This window comes from Dendrobates tinctorius, unplaced genomic scaffold (genome assembly GCF_039654945.1).
Source record: "Dendrobates tinctorius isolate UK_male_01 unplaced genomic scaffold, ASM3965494v1 ptg000120l, whole genome shotgun sequence".
In the NCBI taxonomy this organism is placed as follows: Eukaryota; Metazoa; Chordata; class Amphibia; order Anura; family Dendrobatidae; genus Dendrobates; species Dendrobates tinctorius.
This window is the reverse complement of record NW_027361788.1, coordinates 34,248,854-34,272,263: the sequence shown is the minus strand read 5'-3', so window position 1 is coordinate 34,272,263 and position 23,410 is coordinate 34,248,854. Positions and strand designations below refer to the sequence as shown.

General features: G+C 44.8%; 1 protein-coding gene across 3 annotated transcripts in view; it reads left to right on the top strand.

Moving 5' to 3' along the window:
• ZER1 (zyg-11 related cell cycle regulator) overlaps positions 1-23,410 on the top strand; it is a 69,189-nt gene that overhangs the window by 5,553 nt on the left and 40,226 nt on the right. Inside the window, exons 4-16 of one of the 3 annotated variants that reach the window (XM_073541132.1) lie at positions 1,906-2,345; positions 6,766-6,942; positions 7,245-7,359; positions 7,640-7,786; positions 7,884-8,057; positions 11,676-11,891; positions 11,976-12,017; positions 13,560-13,679; positions 13,766-13,881; positions 13,963-14,151; positions 14,785-14,882; positions 14,974-15,076; positions 20,263-23,070. In XM_073541132.1, the coding sequence (XP_073397233.1) occupies positions 1,906-2,345; positions 6,766-6,942; positions 7,245-7,359; positions 7,640-7,786; positions 7,884-8,057; positions 11,676-11,891; positions 11,976-12,017; positions 13,560-13,679; positions 13,766-13,881; positions 13,963-14,151; positions 14,785-14,882; positions 14,974-15,076; positions 20,263-20,320 (1,995 nt within the window). In that variant the 3' untranslated portion in view covers positions 20,321-23,070. Of the gene's footprint in view, positions 1-1,905; positions 2,346-6,765; positions 6,943-7,244; positions 7,360-7,639; positions 7,787-7,883; positions 8,058-11,675; positions 11,892-11,975; positions 12,018-13,559; positions 13,680-13,765; positions 13,882-13,962; positions 14,152-14,784; positions 14,883-14,973; positions 15,116-20,262; positions 23,071-23,410 lie in introns of those variants that run through there. The other 2 variants (XM_073541131.1, XM_073541129.1) reach the window with 2 other exon arrangements.

Here is a 23,410-nt window from a genome sequence, read left to right as displayed (position 1 = left end):
GTCGTGAGCGTGCTCTGCCAACCCGTGTATCATGAGCGTGCTCTGCCAACCCGTGTATCATGATCGTGCTTTGCCAACCCGGGTGTCGTGAGCGTGCTCTACTAACCTGTGTATCATGAGCGTGCTCTACCAACCCGTGTATCATGAGCGTGCTCTGCCAACCCGTGTATCATGAGCGTGCTCTGCCAACCCGTGTATCATGATCGTGCTTTGCCAACCCGGGTGTCGTGAGCGTGCTCTACTAACCTGTGTATCATGAGCGTGCTCTACCAACCCGTGTATCATGAGCGTGCTCTGCCAACCCGTGTATCATGATCGTACTCTGCCAACCCGGGTGTCGTGAGCGTGCTCTACTAACCTGTGTATCATGGGCGTGCTCTGCCAACCCGGGTGTCGTGAGCGTGCTCTGCCAACCCGTGTATCATGATCGTGCTCTGCCAACCCGGGTGTCGTGAGCGTGCTCTACTAACCTGTGTATCATGAGCGTGCGCTGCCAACCCGGGTGTCGTGAGCGTGCTCTGCCAACCCGGGTGTCGTGAGCGTGCTCTGCCAACCTAGGTGTCGTGAGCGTGCTCTACTAACCCGTGTATCATGAGCGTGCTCTGCCAACCCGTGTATCATGAGCGTGCTCTGCCAACCCGTGTATCATGATCGTGCTTTGCCAACCCGGGTGTCGTGAGCGTGCTCTACTAACCTGTGTATCATGAGCGTGCTCTACCAACCCGTGTATCATGAGCGTGCTCTGCCAACCCGTGTATCATGATCGTGCTCTGCCAACCCGGGTGTCGTGAGCGTGCTCTACTAACCTGTGTTTCATGAGCGTGCTCTGCCAACCCGGGTGTCGTGAGCGTGCTTTGCCAACCTAGGTGTCGTGAGCGAGCTCTTTTATGTTTTGGTAGATCTGAATTTTATGAATGCCGAGATACCAAATATGTGTTTCTTTTATTTTAATTATTTTTTTTTTAATGGGGCAAATTTTTTTTTTTTCCATAGTTTTAAAAACTTTTTTTTTCCCTTTTTACTATATTTAATAGTCTCCTTAGGGGATCACGGCATGGGTGCACTGATGGGATCGTGAAACCACATGCTCATATTTTGGCACATGTTAAATGCTACTGTCAGAGATTGACAGCAGCATTTAAAGGGGATATCCGGGACTTTACAAAAAAGCAGAAAAATGTATCTAAGCACTAACAGGTAGATAATTGCAACTCACCTGGCTGTTGTGCACAGCGCCATTCTTCCCCGGCACAGAGTGGTCACAGACCGCTCCTGCCGGGGAATCAGAATCCTCCGCTGACGTCATGTCTACCGAGCAGAGGCTTCTTTTCGGATCCGCTCTGTCAATGGGGCGGGACTTCCAAGGTCATTCTGATTGACAGCTGGATCCCCACTGCTTAACTGGGCATCCGGCTGTCAATCAGAATGACCTTGGAAGTCACTCCCAGTCGCATCAGCAGAGGGAGCTGAATCCTCGGCAGGAGCAGTCTGTGACTGCTGTGTGTCAGGGAAGAACTGTGCAGTGCACTACAGGCAGGTAAGTTGCAATTACCTGCCTGTTGGTGCTTAGATAATTTTTTTTCACTTTTGAAAGATTCTGAATATCCCTTTAAAAGGTCAGCAGCCCCAAGCAGAGCTCCACTCCACCAGCACCTGTTAGATGCACATAATGGCTAATTAAATCAGCCATCATGTCCAAGGAAAGAGACGGGCTCGGCGTGTGAGCCTACATCAAGTCAGGGAGCCGGCATATGATGGTGCTTCATATGGTGATAAGAGGTTAAGGGGGTCTGCAGGAACAGACATTTATGCCGAACCTGTTCATGAATGGACGTCTGGTGGCTGCTGGCTGAATACTTCGCCATATCAGTTACTTTATTACTCTGGTTTTCTTCATTTCCTCAGGACCTAGTTGAACTGTATCTTACTAACTGTGAGAGGCTGACAGCCCGAAGTCTACAGACCCTGGTGAATTTCCGGTCCACCCTGGTGTCATTGAGCCTGTTTGGCTGCAGCAGCATCTTCTTTGAGGAGGAACACCTGGGTCGCTACGATGACTCTGACTGTCTGGTGAACCCCAGCCGCCAGATCCTGTCCCGGGACTTCACCTTCCAGGGGTTCCAAAATCTGCGCTTCTTAAACCTTGGCTCCATCACCAAAGGGGTGGATGTGGAGATGATGCTGCGTCCCCTCATGTGCCTGAAAGCTCTAAATCTGTCAGGAATTCAGATGAATGACGTCAGCTTTCTGACTCAGTGGAAAGACACGTTGGTGTCTCTAGTCGTGTACAACATGGACCTATCTGACGATCATATCCAAGTCATTGTGCAGCTGCGGAAACTCAGGTAACTTTGAGGTTGGAGCCATTGTAGATTAAATGGTCTTATTTCAGAAAGGCTGCACCTCTATCTACGGGAAATACGTTTCTTCCAGTTTCTTATGTGTTTTATAATTGTCCTATCAGAAAATTCCTGCTGTCATTACCTGCTGCTGTGTGAATATAATAGAGACATTGCAGCATGACTTATCATACAGGGAGAGACAAGGAGGCAGTACTATCAGTGCCCATAAAATAAACATGAAGATCCATGGATATTTATAGATATTTGTTTCTATATACGGGGTTAGTACTATTTGTGCCTACACCATTTAATGAGAGAGGCAAGTGGGATTATATGTATTTACAGTGAGAGACTGATGGTAGTAAGTGGAGGGAGTGCTATCTGTTCCTACATTGTTTGCAGGAAGATGCATGGATGCAATAGCTATTTGTGACTGCATAGTTTGTTGTGAGGAATAGAATGCAGTGTTATCTGTGCCTATATCAGTTCTCCTGTCAGAGAAGCAGTTTTATGGCTGGAGTCACACTAACCGACGCAAAATACGGTCAGTATTTTACATGCGTAATACGGATGAATGGCCCCTAAATAGTGCTCCGTATGTCATCCGTAATCAAGGTGTGGTCGCGTATTTTGCGCATGTCAGCATCCGTATGTAATCCGTATGGCGAGATTTTGTCGCAGGCTTGCAAAATGGACATATAATGGAGCCCTATGACACCATATATATGTATTCTATGTGTATATATCTATTCTTTCGTTTCTTTATTAAACCTGTCAATGTGAGTTTACTGTATAGCGCACTGAATTGCCGGCTTTGCTAAAAGACACTGGGTGCGTATTTCTCGCAAGTCACACGTGTGGTCCGTGTGTAATCCATATTTTTTGCGCACCCATAGACTTGCATTGGCGTATTACGGCCGTAGTACGCTGACAATAACAGCATGCTGCGAGTGGCACAGAGCGTAGAATACGGATGAGAAATATACGGCTGGTGCGAGGGACCCCATAGAGAATCATTGGTCCGTGTGTAATGCGTGCTTTTAGCGCCTCTCACTCGGCCGTATTCCTCGCCAGTGTGACCCCGGTCTTATAAGTTTCTACATTTTGTATCATTAGAAACAGGGAAGCATTACTATCTGTGCATACATTATTTACAAATAGAGATGGGGAAGCAGTACTATCCGTGCTTACATCATCAACAACTACAGACTGGGAAGCTGTACAATCTTCCTACATGGTTTACAATTAAGCTCCCGTTACACACTGTGATATCGCTAGCAATATCGCTGTAAAGTCACCGATTTTGTGACGTTGCAGCGATATTGCTAGCGATATCGCTGCATGTGATACTTACCTCCGACCGGCTCCCCCGCTGGTTATCACTGATCGCGCGAGAAGCTCCTGGACCATTCCTCGTTGGCCATTTCCTGCTGGGGCTTCCTGTGGCACCAACGAGCGACGCGTGGAGCCGGGCGGGAGGACGCAGGATCGCCGCGTCTGACAGGTAAGTAGCGATCCCCGTCCCCAGCGATGTTGCTGGTGAGATCTGCCTGTGTGGCAGCTCACTAGTGACCACATAGCGATGTACCAGCGATCCTGACCGCGTCATATCGCTAGTCGGGATCGCTGGTGCATCGCTAGGTGTAACGGTACTCTTAGAGACAGGGAAGCGGTACTATCTCTGCCTACATTGTTTACAATTAGAGATAGTGAAGCGGTATTGTCTGCCCCTAGATTATTTATACACCAAAAAGGTTGCACTCTATCATGCTAAAGCATGTCAATGTGAAATATATGAAATATGAATAGCAATACGGGTTTTGAATATTAGGAAAAAAAAGTTTTCAGACGCTTAGCATAAAATTTGGCCAAATTATATCTGCCCATCGACCATCGTCAAGGTGGCATCAAAAACTGATGGGTCCCCACGTGTGTGAATACCTCTCCTAGGCTGATGTCTGAATTCCTGGGTGAATGTGGACACCTCTGTCAGCAAAGCCTGCATTTATGGATAAGTAGGAATCTGCTGTAATAAAAACCATCACATGTTGAAGGGCAGAGTGCTCGGTCAGTAAGCCAACATAGAAATAACAAAACATCCAAAGAGGTCTAGGAAGCGTGATGCCATAAAATTACATAGCTTTATTAGAATTAATACACAAAAACACATAGACAATAATAAAAATGAGATACATGTCCAATATGATAATGCAAAGCCACAGCCACTTACCCCCTGAGACAAAGCTAACGCAAAACGCGCGTCGGGGACCGGGATACTGCAAGGTCGTATGTTTTTTTTACTAATGGAACTTGTTTCATATGCACTAGGAGTGGTAGAGGTACATTATACATTATATGGTTCCTATGGACTATTTACTCAGGCATTAATGCCGATATCAGTAAGCTGACCACTCCTGGATGTTTATGTGCCATTATTGCCATGTTGTAAGCAGTGTTAGCCTTACATGAACATTGCTCTTTTCACAGATTTTACTATTTGCCATGCTGCAGGCACTATTAGCTGTATGATTATCTCCAACTTATGGATTAATATGTTTATACCTTTTGGGAATGGTGGTATTATGGCATTTTTCTGGCGTTATTTATAATCTATGGTACATACTGTTGTGCATAATTTTTGCTAAGATTTTTTGGACTTTAGTGCCATGTTATAGCAGTGTCAGCCTATATTAATATTGCTTCTTTCATATATTCTACTATTGCCATGTTGCAGGCGTTATTATCTGTTAGACTTTTTCCAACCTATGGAATAATATGTTTATACCTTTTGGGTATGGTGGCATTATGGCATTTTTTCTGGCGCTGTTTATAATCCTTGGTATATACTATTGTGCCTAATTTTTGGCAATGCTTTTTTGGACTATGTTGCGGCACCAAATATGCTACTATTTTTAATCAATAGCGATGTTCCTAGTTTATAGTACTGAGTACATTACTCTTATATTTCATGATTGATTAACATATGTAATTTGCATTATCATATTGGACATGTATCTAATTTTTATTATTGTCTATGTGTTTTTGTGTATTAGATCATAGATCATACAATCATAGAATGGTAGAGTTGGAAGGGACCTCCTGGGCCATCTGGTCCAACCCCCTGCTCAAAGCAGGATTCGCTAAATCATCCCAGTCAGATGTCTGTCCAGCCTCTGTTTGAATTAATTCTAATAAAGCTATGTAATTTTATGGCATCATGCTTCCCAGACCTCTTTGGATGTTATGTTACTTGGGAAGTGCCATTTTTCTAGGCCATATAGCTAGGATTTATTTTATAGAAATAACAAAAGACTGACTGGCACATCCAGAATAGTGTGAATAGGTGCATACCAGGAGGAGCTACCCCATATACAATCTACAAAAAAAGGGTTTGCACTGTATCCTGCTAAAGCATGTCAATGTGAAATCTGAATAGCAATACAGCTTTTAAATATTAGCAAAAAAAAAATGTGAGACGCTTAGCATAAAATTAGGCCAAATTATATCTGCACATAAACCATCGTCAAGGTGGTCTCAGTCTGATGGGTCGCTACGTGTGTGAGTACCTCTCCTAGGCTGATGTCTGAATTCCTGGGTGAATGTGGACTCCTCTCTCAGCATAAAGCCGTATTGCTATTCATATTTCATATATTTCTCATTGACATGCTTTAGCATGATAGAGTGCAACCTTTTATTGTATATGGAGGTAGTTCCTCCTGGTATGCTTCTATTCAGTCTTTTGTTATTTCTATGTTGGCTCTCTGACCAAGCACACCGCCCTTCAGCATGTGGTGGTTTTAATTACAGCAGGCTCATACTTACCCATAAATGCAGGTATTGCTGAGAGAGGTGTCCACATTCACCCAGGAATTCAGACATCACCTAAGAGAAGTAGTCACACAGGTCAGGGATCTATCAGACTGAGACCACCTTGACAATGTTTGATGGGCAGATAATATTTGGCCAAATTTTATGCTAAGCGTCTCATATTTTTCCTAATACTCCAAAGCCGTATTGCTATTCATATTTCATATATTTCACATTGACATGCTTTAGCAGGATAGAGTGCCACCTTTTTTTGTATATTGTATAAGGAGGTAGCTCCTCCTGGTATGTTCCTATTCACACTAGTCTGGATGTGCCAGTCAGTTTTTTGTAATCACCTAAATTATTTATAATTAGTGACGAAAGCAATACTATCTGTTCCTACATGGTTTACACCTAGAGACAGGGAAGCAGTGCTTTCAATTAGAGACAGGGAAGCGGTACTATCTGTGCCTACATCACTTATATTTAGACAACATGAGCCAGTGCTCTCTTTATTATTTTTTTTCACCACTGTTCACACACTTTTACCCTTTGGTTGCAGCCATACTAATGTCTTGTTTCTTGGTTATGTGTGCTCATACCTCCTCTCTTCTAGGCACCTGGATATTTCTCGGGACAGACTTTCCAGTTACTACAAGTTCAAACTTACTCGCAAGGTGCTGAGCTCATTTGTGCGGAGCCTGGAAGACTTGGTCTCTCTGGACATTTCTGGCCATGTGATGCTGGAGAACTGCGCCATGTCCAAGATGGATGATGAGTTGGGTCCTCCCAGGTGAGACATAGACCAACTTTCCTATCAATCATCAGTCTGTGTTAAAGGGCCTTAAAGGGGTAGACGTCGCTTCCACATTAGAGGCGCTATTAATCTGGTGTCCGTTGACCTCTTGCCACTTCTGGCAGGAATTATGCCGCTTTCCTTTAGGTTAAAATATGACACCTGCATATGCCTGGCATGCAACTGATTAGATGCTACATCAGTGTCACAGTAGTGATTGGGGCTGGATAATCCCTTTAAATGTATATCTTCACATCTCCTTATTTAGATGGTTATCAGTTTGTCTTGTCTCCCTGCAGCACTGACCCCAATAAGAGCAGTATCATCCCATTCCGATCTCTGAAGAGGCCGTTACAGTTCCTGGGTCTTTTTGAAACCTCTCTTTGCCGCCTAACACACATCCCAGCCTATAAAGTAAGGTCTACATCACAAAAAATCTTTTCAGCTATAAGCATCACTGGTGATCAGATGGTCTTATTGATGGGGAAGTTACTCTCAGTCATTCATTGCTCCTGCAGTGGCCCCTGCAGGACAAACGGGGGATTACATGGTATCTATTAGTGGCTCTTTGCAGAGAGTAATACCGGGGGGGGGGGGGGGTGTTCTGAGCCGTAGAGCATATTCACACCTCCTTATCAACCATATTGTCATCATGAAGCAACCCCTTTAATGCATTTAATTCTGTTTCTTATAGGTGAGTGGAGACAAGAATGAGGAGCAAGTGCTGAATGCCATTGAAGCGTACACAGAGCATCGCCCTGAGATAACCTCCCGTGCCATTAACCTTCTGTTTGACATTGCCCGTATAGAGCGATGCAACCAGCACTTGCGAGCCCTTCAGGTACCCGCTCCACAGCATGCCATGCCCTCATCAATATGGTCTTCCCATATGTAGTATGGGCTGACATGCTGAAGCCTTTATCCTCCTCCTTCTGTAGTTGGTGATTGCAGCTCTGAAGTGTCACAAGTACGATAAAACTATTCAGGTGACCGGGAGTGCAGCCCTCTTTTACTTGACTAACGCGGACTACCGCAGTGAGCAGAGTGTCCGGCTCCGGAGGCAGGTTATCCAGGTGGTGCTAAACGGCATGGAGTCATACCAAGAAGTCACAGTAAGTCATTTCCATTATTACAAAGCTTTTTGTTTTCTGATTTTACACAAATTAAAGCAAAACTACATGATCAGACTACACACAGGTTTTTTTGTAGTCTGTTGCCATGGAAACACATAATTTATATTTTTACTGCCCTGATTTGCAATGCTAATATCAGGCACTTCTACAATATGAATGCTGAAAGCAACGGATATGAAGGGATGTGAAAGAAGATTTTCCATGTGCTTTAAAAATTCGAGTTAAACATATTTTGTAAAAAAAAAATCCCTGAGCTCCTCTGATTCTGCCTCTCTTTCTGTTTTTTTTTCTGCGTCGCTCCATTGTGGAGACATTCACGTTTGTTTCTTCTGGAGCGCAGTATGTGAAATCTGTTTTGCAGGTCAACTGGGTGTTTCTCCTTCCAAGATTCTGATAATCACAGCTCAGCAGCGTCTGAGACTGATTGGCAGCGTCTAGGAGGAAGTTGTGAACAGCCACGCCCCCAGAGAGGAATCTGAAGAAACGCCCAGTTGGATTGGAAAGCAGAGATTTCACATACTGAGCTCCAGAAGAAAAAAACGTGAATATCTCTGCAATGCATTGACACAGAGCAAAACGGAAAAAAATGGCAGAATCAGGGGAGCTCAGGATTTTTTTTGGAAGAAGTCACAGGTCTTCTTTACAGAGCTTGTCTACTTTTGACGACATATGTACATTGTAGATCTTGTTATTTTTTGGATGTTTAGTTAAAAATATTGCACTGTTTCTCTTCTGTAGGTCATGTTCAGATGTTCAGTATTTGGTTAGTATTTTATGTCAGTATTTGTAAGTCAAAACCAGGACAGGAACAATCACTGGAAAATTGTACCGTATATTCTCGTGTATAAGCCGACCCCCCTCACCCCCCCCCAATTTTGCCACAAAAAACTGGGAAAACTTATTGTCTCGTGTATAAGCCTAGGGTGGAAAATGCAGCAGCTACTGGTAAATTTCAAAAATAAAAATAGATACCAATAAAAGTAAAATTAATTGAGACATCAGTAGGTTAAATGTTTTTGAATATCGATATTGAATCAGGAGCCCCATATAATGCTCCATGCAAAATACACCCCATATAATGCTGCACAAAGGTTAGTAATGTCCCCATAAGATGCTCCATAGAATAATATGGCCCATATAATGCTCCATAAATGTTATGGCCCCATAAGATGCTGCATAGATTATGCCCTCAGAAAATGCTCCATAGATTATGCCCCCATATGCTGCTCCATAGAATATGCCTCCGTATGCTGCTCCATAGAATATGCCTCCGTATGCTGCTCCATAGATTATGCCCCCATATGCTGCCCCATAGAATATGCCCCCATATGCTGCCCCGTGGAATATGCCCCCATATGCTGCTCCATAGATTATGCCCCCGTATGCTGCCCCATAGACTATGCCCCCATATGCTGCCCCATAGAATATGCCCCCATATGCTGCCCCGTGGAATATGCCCCCATATGCTGCCCCGTGGAATATGCCCCCATATGCTGCTCCATGGAATATGCCCCCATATGCTGCCCCATAGACTATGCCCCCATATGCTGCCCCATAGAATATGCCCCCATATGCTGCCCCGTGGAATATGCCCCCATATGCTGCTCCATGGAATATGCCCCCATATGCTGCCCCATAGACTATGCCCCCATATGCTGCCCCATAGACTATGCCCCATATGCTGCTCCATGGAATATGCCCCCATATGCTGCCCCATAGACTATGCCCCCATATGCTGCTCCTTGGAATATGCCCCCATATGCTGCCCCATAGACTATGGCCCCATCTGATGCCCCATAGAATATGCCCCCATATGCTGCCCCATAGAATATGCCCCCATATGCTGATCCATAGAATATGCCCCATATGCTGCCCCATATATTATGCCCCCATATGCTGCTCCATATAACATGTCCCATATTCTGCCCCTTATATTATGCCCCCATATGCTGCTGCTGCAAAAAAAGCCATATTCACCTCTCCTGCTCAGGACCCGGCACCTGTGATATTCACCTGTCCGGGGTCCATCGCAGCTCACCACTGTCTGTGCGTCCTCTGTCAGTGACTGTTCAGCCAGCAGAGGCCGCAGCGCACTAACCACGTCACTGCGCCCCCTGCTGGCTAAACATCTCGGACACAGGAAGCAGCAGATGGCGGTGAGCAGCGTGGGAACGAGGACAGGTAAATATCGCTATACTCACCCATCCTGGCAGTCTCTGCAGCCCCCTCGCTTCTCCACTGTCTCCCTTCCTGCCTTCAGTGGTCACGTGATACCGCTCATTACCACTCATGAATATGCGCATATTCATGAGTTTAATGAGCGATACCACATGACCACTGAAGGCAGGAAGGGAGACAGTGGAGAAGCGAGGGGGCTGCAGAGACTACCAGGACGGGTGAGTATGATCTGTGACACCCCGCCCCCCCCCCCCCCCCCGCTGACCCCCAGGTATATGACTCGCGTATAAGCCGAGAGGAAGGGGACTTTCAGCCCAAAGAAATAGGCTGAAAATCTCGGCTTATACACAAATATATACGGTAATAAAAACACTTCACCACGTCTGTATTTTTTACCCACTTTTGGTTTTAGCTTACAAATACTGATGTAAAATACTGAACATGGGACTCAGTGCTGTGCTTTTGCCTGCAGAATGAGTTAACAGAGAATTCATCAGTGAGTTCTCACACCCTTACAGGAGAGTGTCTAACTCTTATTTTTTCGGATTTTATTTTTTATCTCCTCTCAGCTCAGCCTGTAAATGCAAAAACAGTGCAAATTTTTTAATGGCACTCAATTGTAAAAATGATTTTTAGCACCAAATACATGTATTTAAGTATACATATGTACTCGAAGATGGACAACCTCTTTAAGAAATAAAGAAATGGCCATTACTTATTATTGAATCTTTAGCCACTCCAGCATTGTGCTTGTGGTCCCTGCTGGTTGCAGAAGTGATGATGTCCCATGTATTATTCATCATTCATGTGACTGCTGCAGCCAATTACTGGCCTCAGCCATCATGCACCGAACATGCCATGTGATTGATGTCGTCACTGCCAGAGCCGCAGGAACCACCAGAGCAGCGGGGGAGGGGGATTCATCACATATAGAATAGGTTCAGGCCATATTTTATAGCTTTCCCTATTCTTTCGCAACTTTTATAAAATCCCTGAAAACTCCTTTATAAAAAAAGCTTGCTAATTCATGGCAGGTGTTATGTACAGGGGAAATTTACATCAGAAAAATGCTGCTCGACTTGTCTTTTTTGTTCTCAACCTTCACCTTGTCTACATATATTAATAATACGAGTTACGGCACTGTGATCAAAGTCACAAACTTCTTCCCTGGGTTAAAGTGGTATCTGTGACAAGGTTCTCTTCCATGATAGAAGTGGGTTCCCAACAGTTAGAAATAAAAAATAATCCTTGTTTTGGCCTCCTATGTCTTCTTTTTGCATTGTGTGAACACAGCCTACACTGCAGCTTATTTTCCTCAGCTGTGGGGTTCAGGCTGTGTTCACATCTTGCCTTCGTATTACTTTATTTGCTGCTACTGAATTGAAAACTTGCTTCTAATCGCATCAATGGCTTTTCCAGGTGCAGAGAAACTGCTGCCTGACGCTGTGTAACTTCGGAATCCCCGAGGAGCTCGAGTTCCAGTACCAGAGGGTTAATGAGCTGCTGCTAAACATCCTCATCCCGACCCGGCAAGATGAGTCCATCCAGAGGATTGCAGTACACCTCTGCAATGCCCTTGTCTGCCAGGTGGACAATGACCACAAGGAGGCTGTGGGGAAGATGGGCTTTGTCATGGTGAGTGAGAAACATTGAAAACAGATTTCCTTCGGTAAATTTCCTTTTGGTTTCTACATTAAACTCTTTCCTCTATTTGAATAGACTATGTTGAAGCTAATTCAGAAGAAGTTGCAGGACAGGACAGTAAGTAGCATGGATTCTGCCTGTTGTCCTCTGGTTAATTATAAAGCACCTCCAGCCCCCAAAACAAGCTGCACCTCTTTTTCCATAGACTCAGTCTAGTACGGCATCTCACTTCCATTCCTGTATGTAGGGCTGAGCTGCACTACTGAACTGAGCCCATGGACAAAAGTGTGGATCTTTTTTTTTTTTAAATCTTTGATAACCCCCTTAACCGGACCACCCCTACTTAATCAATTCAGAACTTCACGTCATTACCGGGAACAGAGGTGCAACTAATTGCTGGGACAGCAGCGCAGCAACAGCTGAGTGTCCATTGTTCTAATTTGGGTCCTGAATTGATTAAGCTGTGGTGGTCAGATAGTGGACAACCCCTTAAACTTCATATGCTTTACATCCACTTTTAAAAGTAAAGGGTTTTCTTATCTTATATTGTGATGGTAAATTCCTCGGATATGCCATCACTTTATGATCGGTAGGATCCGATCTCACCTCTGGAACACCACAGAAACCGAGAAGGAAGGAATGGCAATGCTATTTTAGTGGTGCACCCACTTCCTTTTTTTCACCCTGCATTTCAGTATTTATGCCACCCACTTTGAAGGGAATTGTAGTCCTTTAACCACTTCTCGCTCCGTGACTTACTATTACATCATAAGGATGGTGCGGGTGTATCGACTTGGTTCGGAGACCTCTGTTATACAGCCAACACCTGCTTCTAAAATCGGAGAGCGATGCCTGCAACGATTATCGCTATTTGATCAAATAAAATCGCAACGCCAGACTTTGTGTTCTCCACAGTTCTTTTTAAAAGAACAGTGAAAACATTTTATACAACCCCAAATTATACCGATAAAATCTACAGCTTGGCACACAAAAAAGCTAGTCCTCATACAGTTTCATGGGCCGAAAAATTAAAAACTGGCTTTTGGCAAATGAGAACAAGAACCAAAGTTTATTTTTTTTAAACAAAGTCCAAATTTGCTAAAAAAAAAAAGCAAAACAGGTTGGTATCGCCGTAATCGCACAGACCTGATGATCATATTTGCATGTTATTTTTTACCATACAGTAAATGCTATAAGAAAAAACTCGCCCCCCAAAAATTGCAATTGCTATTTCTTTCACCATTTCAACAGGTGGATTTTAGTTTCTTGATTTCAAGGCCCACATGTCAAAATAAGTAGTGTCATACAAAACTGCAACTTGTCCCACAAAACACGAACCCCCAATAAGTCCCGGAAAAATACAAAAAGTTATGGTTTTTGAAAGAAGAGGAGGTAAAATATGAAAGCGCAGAACCCAAATCTGTGCCTCATTAAGGGTTTAATGGGGCCGGCTGCAGTCCCCAACATGGCATGCGGTCAGAGCACCAATGTGCAGGGAAAGCTGAGAAGAGAACGCTATTTTAGGTCCCAGACTTCAGACCCCTTTCATGATAATAAAGTGATTGCATGTCCTGGGGATAGATTATCACATCACATCCCTTTTATAAAGGATGAGGCCAGTGCTCGAATGGCTTGATTCCCTCTGGGCTTCTTTTCCAGTGTGACCAGGTGATGGAGTTCTCCTGGAGTGCCCTCTGGAACATCACAGACGAGACTCCTGATAACTGCGAGATGTTCCTGAATTACGGCGGCATGAAGCTGTTTCTTGACTGTCTACGAGTAAGCGTTCCTGCTGCGTTGCCCCTCCTCCATTGCGGACATTATTGGGCGTCAGCCTTTACCACACGTGTCTTTGCCACCTACAGGAATTCCCGGATAAGCAGGAACTGCATCGTAACATGCTGGGACTTCTAGGGAACGTGGCGGAGGTGCGGGAGCTCCGTCCACAGCTGATGACGCCACAGTTCATCACCGTTTTCAGGTACGGGCCTTTGCCGTGGTCGTATGGGCCTGTGTTACTGGTTGAGTCTCCTGTTACCTTGTGCTTTTCTCCTGCTGTCAGCAATCTCCTGGAAAGCAAAGCTGATGGGATTGAAGTCTCCTACAATGCCTGCGGGGTGTTGTCACACATCATGTTTGATGGTCCTGAGGCGTGGTTTATTGCAGAACCCACGCGTCAGGAGGTGGAGGAACGCATGTGGAGAGCCATTCAGAGCTGGGACATAAGCTCCCGAAGAAACATTAACTACCGGTCAGAGACACTATTAATATGTCTTGTACTACAATCACCCTCTTCTATATAATGCTATTCTCTACCTTAATGCCTTGATTTAGAGCCACTTAAAAAGTCTATAAATTGGTCCCTTTATTACTTTACATAGTGTATATATACATAGCACCAAATTTCCATAGTTATAGTGTGAAAAGGCTGGTTACCTTCAGCCACCACTAGGGGGAGCTTACTGCATATGCTTACATAGTAAACAGGGTGAAGCAAGCTCCCCCTAGTGGTGGCTGCAGGCAACCAAAATGACATAATTTAATCCCTTCCTGACGTCCGTCATTGTACAACACATGTCGGGTATGGAGTCGGCACTGGAGCTTAGAGCGTATGCATAGGGATTGTCCTTGATTGGTCCATTCACTGACACACAGCGGGGTTATTACATTGCTCCTTTTGCTGTAGGGAGCGACTCCCATAGTAACATTATATTAGGCAGTAACACACTTCCCTTATATAATAGATCTTGGTGCTCATTGATGCAGCCTGGTGTGGCACATTGGCTCTCCGTTTCCATATGAAGGATTGTAGCCCACTTATACTGCCAGAATTCACCTGAATTATGTGTAATGATTTGTAATGTCCTTGTGTCTGTTTTTCAAGGTCATTTGAACCAATTCTCCGGCTTTTGCCTCAGCGAGTGTCTCCTGTAAGCCAGCACTGGGCGACGTGGGCCCTGTACAATCTGGTATCGGTGTATTGTAAGTAGCCCACCTTCTTACATCGGGCTCAGTACAATGTCTGATATCACAGTCATGATTGGAATACATTTGTCCTTTTTTCCCCCATTAGCGGACAAGTACTGCCCCCTTTTGATCAAGGAAGGAGGACTCCCTCTGCTATTAGACGTGCTCAAAATGATCACTACACGACAAGAAACCAAGGATATGGCGAGGTATTCACACCACAGCCTCAGTACCCTGCTGCAGTTGACGTAGGTGTCAGAACGGAAGGAGCTATGAAGGGCTTGTCCAGAATTAGAAAAATATGGCTACCTTTTCTTTTTTTTTTTTTTTTTAAAGCAATGGTGCCACACCTACCCAGGGGCTGTGTTGGGCATGGCAACTTTAGCCCTATTGAAGGGAATGAAGCTGTGCTGCAGTTCCAGACTCAACCTGTGGTTAGGGGTGGTGCTGTTTCTGAAAGTAAGCAGGCATATTGTTGTGGTCATGGACAACCCTTTTAAAAAGATGTTCTAGGGGATTTTTCAGTGTTTTGTAAAAATTTAGACAAAAGTAAGCTGTTCAGTCTACGTTGCTCCAGTAGTACCCACCTGTCTTTGCTTACGTCCTGCAGTGGTCATGTGCCATACATCATTCACGTCACTTCTGCACCCAATCGCAAGACTCATCAGTCACAGGATGTACATGCCAACATCACTGCCAAGACCAGTGATTGGCTGAGGTGAGGCGCAGTGGTGATGTGAACTGTGTACGGCACATGATTACTGCAGGGAGTGAGCTGGGAATGCCAGAAGGGCAACTCTGGGGATTATTACGGGAGGTTTTTTTTTAATTTAACCCTTTCCGTTGCATTGTTTTTTGTTTTTTTTTACAAATTCGTGAAAACCAAATTACTCTACTGGTGGGCGGTCGACCACGGCACCACTGATCAAACCAATAGAAGAGAAGCCTCAGCACTAGTAAAGATGTCTGTAGTGACGGCAGTAGATGTGCAGGTCCCCTCTTTTAGCCAGAGTGGCAGTGTGGTCAATTAACAATTATCTATTTATCATCTATCTATCTATTACCTATCATCTATACATCTATTATCTATCTATCATCTATTTATCTATAGATCTATCTATTATCTATCATCTATTATATATCTATCATCTATAAATCTATTATCTACTATCTATCATCTATCTATTATCTATCTATCTCTAACCTCCTCGTTTGGCCTTTCGCAGCTTACTAATTCTCCAACGCATGAAGACGGAAACTCCCTCGATTTGGTCTTCTCTCGGCTTTGTGCAGTGGATGATTTCACAAACTCCCCTCTCCCACTCTCTGACCACAATCTTCTTTCATTCTCTATCAGGAACTGCCAGGCCGCTCAGGTCACCACCACTGTCCATACTTCTAAAAACATACAGGCCATTAACACCCAGAAACTTACGATGAACTTGCAGTCTTCATTGGCCCCTATCTCCTCCCTCTCATGTCCTGATTCTGCACTGAAGCATTACAATGAAACACTTCAAACTGCCCTGGATGATTTTGCACCTCCCATACATAGAACAACACGACAAAGACAGCGACAACCCTGGCACACGGTGAAAACACGTTTCCTGCAGCGGTGCTCCAGGTGCGCTGAACGTCTATGCAATCTACATGAAGATTTCATCCATTATAAGTTTAGGCTTAGAACATACAACACTGCCCTTCACCTCTCCAAACAAACCTATTTCAACACCCTCATCACCTCACTGTCCAATAACCCGAAATGTCTCTGACACTTTTCATTCCCTGCTCAACCCAAGAGTGCAGGCCCCAACCACGGAGCTTCGAGCTGACGATCTGGCCAATTACTTCAAAGAAAAAATTGATCATATCTGACAGGAAATTATCTCCCAATCATCTCATACCATGCACTGTCTTCCCTCCCCCACTGCATCTAGCTCACTCTCTGAGTTTGAACCAGTCACAGAAGAAGTAAGCAGGCTCCTTGCATCTTCTCGCCCAACCTCTTGCACCAGTGACCCATTTCCCTCACATCTGCTCCAGTCCCTTTCTCCTGCTGTCACTCCTCACCTAACTAAAATATTTAACCTCTCTCTCTCTTATGGTATCTTTCCCTCCTCATTTAAGCATGCCATCATACATCCACTACTTAAAAAACCATCCCTCGACCAAAACTGTGCCGCTAACTATAGACCTGTCTCTAATCTTCCCTTCATCTCTAAACTCCTGGAATGCCTGGTCCACTCCCGTCTGATCCGCTGTCTCTCTGATAACTCTCTTCTCGACCCTCTCCAATCCGGTTTCCGCTCTCTACACTCTACTGAAACTGCCCTCACTAAAGTCTCTAATGATCTACTAACAGCTAAATCTAATGGTCATTACTCCATGCTAATTCTCTTGGATCTCTCTGCAGCATTCGACACTGTGGATCATCAGCTCCTCCTCACTATGCTCCGCTCCATCGGCATCAAGGACACCGTTCTCTCCTGGTTTTCCTCCTATCTCTCTGACCGCTCCTTTACTTTATCTTTTGCTGGCTCCTCCTCCTCTCATCTTCCCTTTACTGTTGGGGTTCCTCAAGGATCGGTTCTAGGCCCCCTCCTCTTCTCCTTTTACACACTGCCCCTATTGGTCAAACAATCAGTAGATTTGGTTTCCAGTACCATCTCTATGCTGATGACACCCAATTATACTCTTCTTCTCCTGACATCACGCCAGCCTTTCTAGAAAACACCGGCGATTGTCTAAACGCTGTGTCTAACATCATGTCCTCACTATATCTAAAACTGAACCTGTCAAAGACTGAACTCCTTGTGTTTCCTTCCTCAACTAATGCACCTATACCCGACACTGCCATTTCCGTGTGTGGTTCCACTATTACTCCCCAGCAACATGCCCGCTGTCTTGGGGTCATACTTGACTCCGAGCTGTCATTCACCCCTCACATCCAATCACTGGCTCGCTCTTGTTATCTGCATCTCAAAAACATTTCTAGAATTCGACCTTTTCTTACCTTTGACTATGCAAAAATTCTTACTGTTTCTCTTATTCATTCTCGTCTGGACTACTGTAACTCTCTTCTAATCGGTCTCCCTCTTACCAAACTCTCCCCTCTCCAATCTGTCTTGAATGCTGCAGCCAGGATCACATTCCTCGCCAATCGTTACACCGATGCTTCTACCTTGTGCCAGTCCTTACACTGGCTACCCATCCACTCCAGAATCCAGTACAAACTTATTGCCCTCACCCACAAAGCACTCCATGGCTCAGCACCACCCTACATCTCCTCCCTTGTTTCAGTCTACCACCCTACCCGTGCCCTCCGTTCTGCTGATGACCTGAGGTTAGCATCCTCAATAATCAGAACCTCCTACTCCCGTCTCCAAGACTATACACGTGCTGCGCCAATTCTTTGGAATGCACTTCCCAGGTCAATACGAGTAGTCCCCAATCCCTACAATTTTAAGCGTTCCCTGAAAACTCATTTATTCAGACTGGCCTACCGCCTCAACGCATTTTCCTAACTATCCCTGTGTGGCACAGTCAAAAGTTTTACCATAACCAGGTTCCCCGTATCCTGTTCCTACATGCTTTATGCATCTATTAGCCCTCTGTGTCTGTACTGTTACACACTTAACATTATGGCTGGTCCATACAATCAGGGCAACTCTTACCACCCACCTTTCGTGTCTACCTCTTTCCTCATAGACTGTAAGCTTGCGAGCAGGGCCCTCATTCCTCTTGGTATCTGTTATGTTCAATCTATTTTATTGAGCATTTTACAAACAAAGAAAATATTATATGCGAACAGATAATATGTAGAATCATAGAAAATATCTAGTATTCAAAAATGAGAATACAACCATCTATCAGTAAATCAAACATACCATGGTAGAGAATAACAGCAGCCATATCTTGGTATCTGTTATGATCTATGTGATTATTGTTATGCTGTAATGTCTATCATCTGCACAAGTCCCCTCTGAAATGTAAAGTGCTGTGGAATATGTTGGCGCTATAGAAATAAAATATATTATTATTATCTATCTATCTATCTACAGTATCTATCTATCCCATATCTTTCTATCTATCTATCTGCAGTGTGGTCAATTAACAATTATCTATATATTATCTATCTATTTATCTATCATCTATATATCTATTTATCTATCATCTCTTTATCTTCACTGTATCTATCTAGCTTCATTATAGACATCACCGAGCCCCCGTCATGCTTCGCTGTAGACATCACCGAGCCCATCATGCTTCACTGTAGACATCACCGAGCCCCCGTCATTCGTCACTGTAGACATCACGAAGCCGCCCCCATCATACTTCAGTGTAGACATCACTTAGCCACCACACTGCTTCACTGTAGGCATCACTGAGCCCCCGTCATGCTTAAGGGTAGACATCACAGAGCCTCCTCTCATGATTCACTATAGGCATCACTAAGCCAAAGCACTACTTCACTGTAGGCATCAATGAGCCCCCACTCATGCTTCAGAGTAGACATCACTTAGCCCCAGTCATGCCTTACTGTAGGCGTCACTGTACTTGCTGACCCCATATCTTGCTGCAGGTCTTTTGGAGTCATTTGAGAATTTTTGACCACTGGCATACTCAGGATTCTGGTGGCAGCCGATGATGGTTTCTGCTTTCTCCCATCTCCAGGCTGTGTAGCCAGTGTTAATATGTGAACTCTGCTTCCTGCTGTATCTCTAGGAACCATCACTGCCTTCCTATCTTTTGTATAGTCTTCCTTGTTTGTGCATGTCAATCATCTCATCTCATCTCTTAACGTTTTGAACAATCCAATGATCTTAGTTACCCAGAGGCCAATGCCCATGAGCTATACACTTAGGCTATGTGCACACGTAGTTTTCGGTGGTGTGGATTTTTCTGCGCGGATTTTGGAAAAACCGCAGGTGAAAAAGACCTGCGGTTTAGGCTGCGATTTAGCCCTGCGGTTTCACACCTCTACAATGGAGGAGATGGTAAACCGCAGCGGATTCCGCACAAACAATTGACATGCTGCGGATTGTAACCTGCCGCAAATCCGCGTGGAAAAATCCGCAGCATGTGCACGGCGTTTTTGGTTTTACCATTGGAAACAATGGTACTGTACAACGCAGCATAAACTGCTGCTGACCCTCAGGGCCTGAAACGCTGCGGATCCGCACCATGTGCACATGGCCTAAGACTCCTCAGGAACGCTGCAGAAGCCAGTGGCTGGTTATGAATCACTTTCACAGTAGGTCGTAACAGCCAGAAGGGCTGTACTGAGTATTAATAGACGCTCATCATGAAGGGGTAAATGAGTCTGAGGCTGCAGTGGTCAGTACTCTCATATCCATCCATCTATCTCATATCTTATCTTTTTGGATTTTTCCAGGAAAGTGATTGAACATTGTAGTAGTTATAATGAAGAGAGCATGGACACATTACTATAAAGAAGCGGATGGCAGCCACAAGTATCCCGTCTGTGCCCGTCTCCACAGGGAGCTCTTGTATCCACCCCTATCACGGGGAGCCACGTGTGCCCCCAGTACCGCCTGGCACCAGAGAGAACTTACTTTGCACAAAAACTATTGTTATTGGTGTTTTATATGTATCTTTTTGGTGTGTGGCGAAAGCTATGGCGGCCACCAGGTAAGACTGTGCCCACAGATGACCCAACTTCCGGGCAGGGGAAGTGGGCAAACCATAAAGCCACCAAGAAGATGGGCGGCTCACACCATCTACACTCCATGATACTAGATGATAGAAAGATTGATGTGCCCTTTGTACTTCCAGTGGTCGCCATGGGCAGAATTCACCAACTTAAAGCTTGGCAAGTCTAACGCCCAACTGTGTGCCCACACCCCTGCCAGGCCACCGGGCTATTGAGAGTATAAGTAGAACAACCGCTCACATGACAGGACACAATGGGCTTGTAACTGTTTGTCCTCCAGAAAACTCTGTGGCGCCATCTGTAGGTGCCATTTCAAGAAGAGTCAATTTCTTCCCAGAGCCAAATACGTAAAGTGTTTTGTGGCATGGAAAAACCTTACTTCCAAGCAGGTGGCACATGATGAAAGCGCCAAGGAAATCGCAAGGTCCGAACGCTGTATGAGAAGCCTGAGGAGAACATCACAGAGCAGAAATTGTACACGGCCACTGCCAATGATTCCTCCGCACGGGCACCATGTGCTGTTCCCTCACTGGCCTGAGCCAAATCATATAATTACCACTGACTGCACCCTGTTCTGTCTTTTTGTTGGTATTTTCAGTAAACGCGACATTGCCATGTAGCCACTTCATAATCATGTGATCAGTTCATACGGATCTTTGCCGTGATCTTCGTAGTAGACCTGTATGGATTAGTGACTATAGATGAAGAAAATGGCTGAGCCCAGTCCAATATGAGACGGGTGCAAAAATAGCGGATGCTTATCCTTAAAGGAATTGTCCAGGTTGAGAAACAGTGCCACTCATGCCCATGGGCTGTTTGTGGTATTGCATTCCATTGAATGGAGCTTAGCTTTATTACCCTTGAAGAAGAGTGGCACCTTTTTTTTTCAGAACGTTGGACATTCCCTTTAAAGCCTGATGCCTCCTGAAAACTGATAGTGTCCAAATGTAGTTCATGTAAATCAAGGAAGCTGAGCTCTACCCTGCTGTATGCAGTGTCCGAAAGCTGCTTTAGATATTCCCCTCTGCCCGCACAACATGGGGTCTGTTCACATTTCATGTTTTATTTTGCTTCCGTCCTGGGGATTTGTCTATGACATACACCCCAAATCTATAGCCGTGGTATGCGTCGCCCGTAGAAATGTATACCCTAAATAGGACTCGTATTCTGGAAATAAAACATTTCTTTCCTATACAGAATGGGCCATCATTGTGTGATCTGACAATCAGCAGTAAGAGGGCACTGTGCTTTTTTGAGCCCCTTCACAGCTTCCATCTATATGTACAATCGGTACTGCAGTTCAGCCCCATCATTGTCGGTGGGGCTGAGCTGCAATACCAGGTACAGTTATATGTACGCCACTGTTGATTTGGTGGTGGTCCTAGGGCTCAAACTCAGTGCCCCCATACACATAGGGGAATAGTCAACTGAACTGGCCAGCTGCTGGAGCAGACAACAATCTGATGTGTATGTGGGCGTCCTGACTCTACCCCGGAGGCAGATACTAGGGAAAAGAAGGATCAGGCATGTTGAATTTTGCTATCAATCCTGTTTTTGTCAGCTGAGATAAGCAGCTGTATCTCAGCTTCCTGGATGTAAAACACTGCTAGTAATTAATTATTTATTTTTTCTAAAGAGCAATAATGAATCAAGGTTTCATCACCAAAATAACCTAATTGTTAGCATCCATCTGCTGAGGTCGTGAAACGTACCGTACCTTTATATGCACATTATTGGAACTGTGTCTAGTGTTCAGCTGTCCATAGCGACTACATCACAGAGCCACTGGTGAGCAAAGCATTAAGTGGGTTATACGGTCTAAAAAAAACAGCTTGTTCCTTCCCCTCTCAAGAAACAGCACCACTTCAGTACGTAGGCAGTGTGTGGTACTACAGCATTCAAGATAATGAGGCAGAGCTGTGATACCAGGAATGGCTTATAGGGAAAAATGGCTCTATAACTGGTATGGCATCTCTCTGAGCATCTTATCAAGTGTTCCTTAGAGAGTCCGCACCAGTGTCTTCCCTACAAGGAAAATGAATCAGGGACTTGTGGAAAATGCTCACCTTTGTATCGGGCCTGGAGCAGAGGAGCGGAGCAGGACCACCCCTGCTGTTTTTGTGTTACCAATTCCTTTTGGACTTTTTTAGCCATAGATATCTGGGTGCTTATTTCTGGTGATCATCTTCTGCAGGTGTCCTGTACACCCACCGCATTGATGTTTGGGAATCACTCCGCCATACTGATTTTTTTTTTTTTGCTCTAGATCCACTCCTGAACTTCTTTATTAATTCAGCTGACTGGTGTGCCAGGCTCACCTCCTCTTCATCCTCCTCCTCCTCCACACATTAATTTCTTGGTGGTAAATTATATAGGTGTTGGATCTGGATTATGTCCCGTTACCTCCTGCAGGGGGCACGGTGAACCATTGAGGGTCAGAATGGCCCGATGTAACTTAGTTGGTGCACCATGTTTTGTAAAAGCCGCAACTGACGACCTGAATTAATAAAAGTCCCATGTGAAAATAAACAGTCTATGTGTGGTGAATTTGCAACGTTCACTCCAATAAGCCGGGGCTCTGCTGACCCCGTTCCCAGGATTACTGGGTGGCCCTTATCCAAAAAAACAGGCTAACTTTAGATCCCTGGAAAACCCCTTTCTCCTTCGTCTCATTGGGGGACACAGAGACTGTGGGTGTATGCTACTGGAGGCTGACACTAGGTATACAAAAAACAAGTTAGCTCCTCCTCCGCCACATACACCCTCGCCCCGATAGCGGGCGGAAACCAGTTTTTTGCTTAGTGTCTTATGGAGGCACACGCAGTCTGGATCTCTCCAGGCTAGTTTTTTCTAGTTTACCATGAAGATG